General features: G+C 41.6%; 1 protein-coding gene across 1 annotated transcript in view; it reads left to right on the top strand.

Moving 5' to 3' along the window:
- LOC307270586 (3-oxo-5-alpha-steroid 4-dehydrogenase 2-like) overlaps positions 1-2500 on the top strand; it is a 10014-nt gene that overhangs the window by 4049 nt on the left and 3465 nt on the right. Inside the window, exon 3 of the mRNA XM_080054469.1 lies at positions 1375-1487. Within this exon, the coding sequence (XP_079910595.1) occupies positions 1375-1487 (113 nt within the window). The remainder of the gene's footprint in view (positions 1-1374; positions 1488-2500) is intronic.

Here is a 2500-nt window from a genome sequence, read left to right as displayed (position 1 = left end):
ACTCTCCTGCAGGTGTTCATAAAGCTGCATGTAACTCTCCTGCAGGTGTTCATAAAGCTGCATGTAACTCTCCTACAGGTGTGTTCATAAAGCTGCATGTAACTCTCCTCAGGTGTATTCATAAAGCTGCATGTAACTCTCCTACAGGTGTTCATAAAGCTGCATGTGACTCTCCTGCAGGTGTGTTCATAAAGCTGCATGTAACTCTCCTGTAGGTGTTCATAAAGCTGCATGTGACTCTCCTACAGGTGTTCATAAAGCTGCATGTAACTCTCCTGTAGGTGTGTTCATAAAGCTGCATGTAACTCTCCTGCAGGCGTATTCATAAAGCTGCATGTAACTCTCCTGCAGGTGTGTTCATAAAGCTGCATGTGACTCTCCTCAGGTGTGTTCATAAAGCTGCATGTGACTCTCCTACAGGTGTATTCATAAAGCTGCATGTAACTCTCCTGCAGGTGTGTTCATAAAGCTGCATGTGACTGTCCTGCAGGTGTGTTCATAAAGCTGCATGTGACTCTCCTACAGGTGTGTTCATAAAGCTGCATGTAACTCTCCTCAGGTGTTCATAAAGCTGCATGTAACTCTCCTGCAGGTGTGTTCATAAAGCTGCATGTGACTCTCCTGCAGGTGTTCATAAAGCTGCATGTAACTCTCCTGCAGGTGTGTTCATAAAGCTGCATGTGACTCTCCTCAGGTGTTCATAAAGCTGCATGTGACTCTCCTCAGGTGTGTTCATAAAGCTGCATGTGACTCTCCTACAGGTGTGTTCATAAAGCTGCATGTGACTCTCCTGCAGGTGTGTTCATAAAGCTGCATGTGACTCTCCTCAGGTGTTCATAAAGCTGCATGTAACTCTCCTCAGGTGTTCATAAAGCTGCATGTAACTCTCCTGCAGGCGTGTTCATAAAGCTGCATGTAACTCTCCTGCAGGTGTGTTCATAAAGCTGCATGTGACTCTCCTGCAGGTGTGTTCATAAAGCTGCATGTGACTCTCCTGCAGGTGTGTTCATAAAGCTGCATGTGACTCTCCTCAGGTGTTCATAAAGCTGCATGTGACTCTCCTACAGGTGTGTTCATAAAGCTGCATGTAACACTCCTGCAGGTGTGTTCATAAAGCTGCATGTAACTCTCCTGCAGGTGTGTTCATAAAGCTGCATGTAACTCTCCTGCAGGTGTGTTCATAAAGCTGCATGTGACTCTCCTGCAGGCGTGTTCATAAAGCTGCATGTGACTCTCCTGCAGCTGTTCATAAAGCTGCATGTAACTCTCCTGCAGGTATTCATAAAGCTGCATGTAACTCTTCTGCAGGTGTTCATAAAGCTGCATGTGACTCTCCTACAGGCGTTCATAAAGCTGCATGTAACTCTCCTGCAGGTGCCGTCCTTCGTGCTACCGTTGCTAATGCTACTGACAGAGGGAACGCACACCGGGCATCACCACGGGAGAACGCTGCTAATCTGCACCTTCATGATGCACTACTTTCACAGGTCAGAGAACAGGGGTTTACAGAGCCTAGGCTGTGCATAAACACTACTTCCACAGGTCAGAACAGAGGCTTCTCACAGTAGATTCAAATTTGTCCGAAAAATCCAGACTACAGGTTTTTTAATGTAGGCCTATTGGTATTTGTAAGATTCAAACAAAAGGCTAATAGTCTAAATTAAAATTGTATTCATTATGATGTGGCCCAAAACTAAAGTGATTTTCCAAAGGCTATTCATTTGGGGACAGTGTCAGACTTAAATTACATTCTTAAGTGTGGGACTATAGGCGTAGTGCTATAAATATAGCAAAGTAGCCTATATATATATTAGGCTAAATGGTATAGTGTTTAAATCCGAGTTCAACGTTTCATTGTTTTATAATGTCACGTTACGCACTGCGAGAACGATCGGCAAGATAAATAAATCATTTCCATGCTGGCAGCATTCCACTCTCCTTAGCCTATTTGCAGTAAGAGTTTTTTTCGGCTCTCTGTTTTCTGCTGTAATAATTCAGACTGACAAACTCTTCCTCTTGAATGAAGTTGGCGACACACTTTTGTTTTACTCAGCTGCTCGCAATCAGTCTGTTAGTGTAAAGTTAGCGGCACAAGATCAGTCCAGTCTGTGCGGAAGCAGAGTCAAATGACGGCCAAACGCCCCCTCTCATGGGGACGCGCACAGAGCCTGAAGCTGAAACCCTCGTTCAACATAAGAGGTTGATAACTGCTGAAGTTTGGACTTTATTTTTAAATTTTATTAAATGTATTTACTATTTATTTATTTATTTATTTTCTATTTAATTTAAAATGTTTATTTATTATTATTTTTTAAATGTATTTACTATTTATTTATTTTCTATTTTATTTAAAATTTTATTATTTTTAATTATTTTGTATCCCTGGTTGTATGAACATATTAAGGGTTAGCTGTAGGGTTGTTAGTGCCTGCATTTTTTTTTTTTTTTATTTTTTTTTTACCTTTATTTATACAGGTATATCCCATTGAGACCGAAGACT

The sequence above is a fragment of the Ammodytes marinus genome (assembly GCF_949987685.1).
Source record: "Ammodytes marinus genome assembly, contig: scaffold_245, whole genome shotgun sequence".
NCBI classification, from domain to species: Eukaryota; Metazoa; Chordata; class Actinopteri; order Uranoscopiformes; family Ammodytidae; genus Ammodytes; species Ammodytes marinus.
The sequence above is the reverse complement of the archived record's forward strand: the minus strand, read 5'-3'. Positions and strand labels throughout refer to the sequence as shown.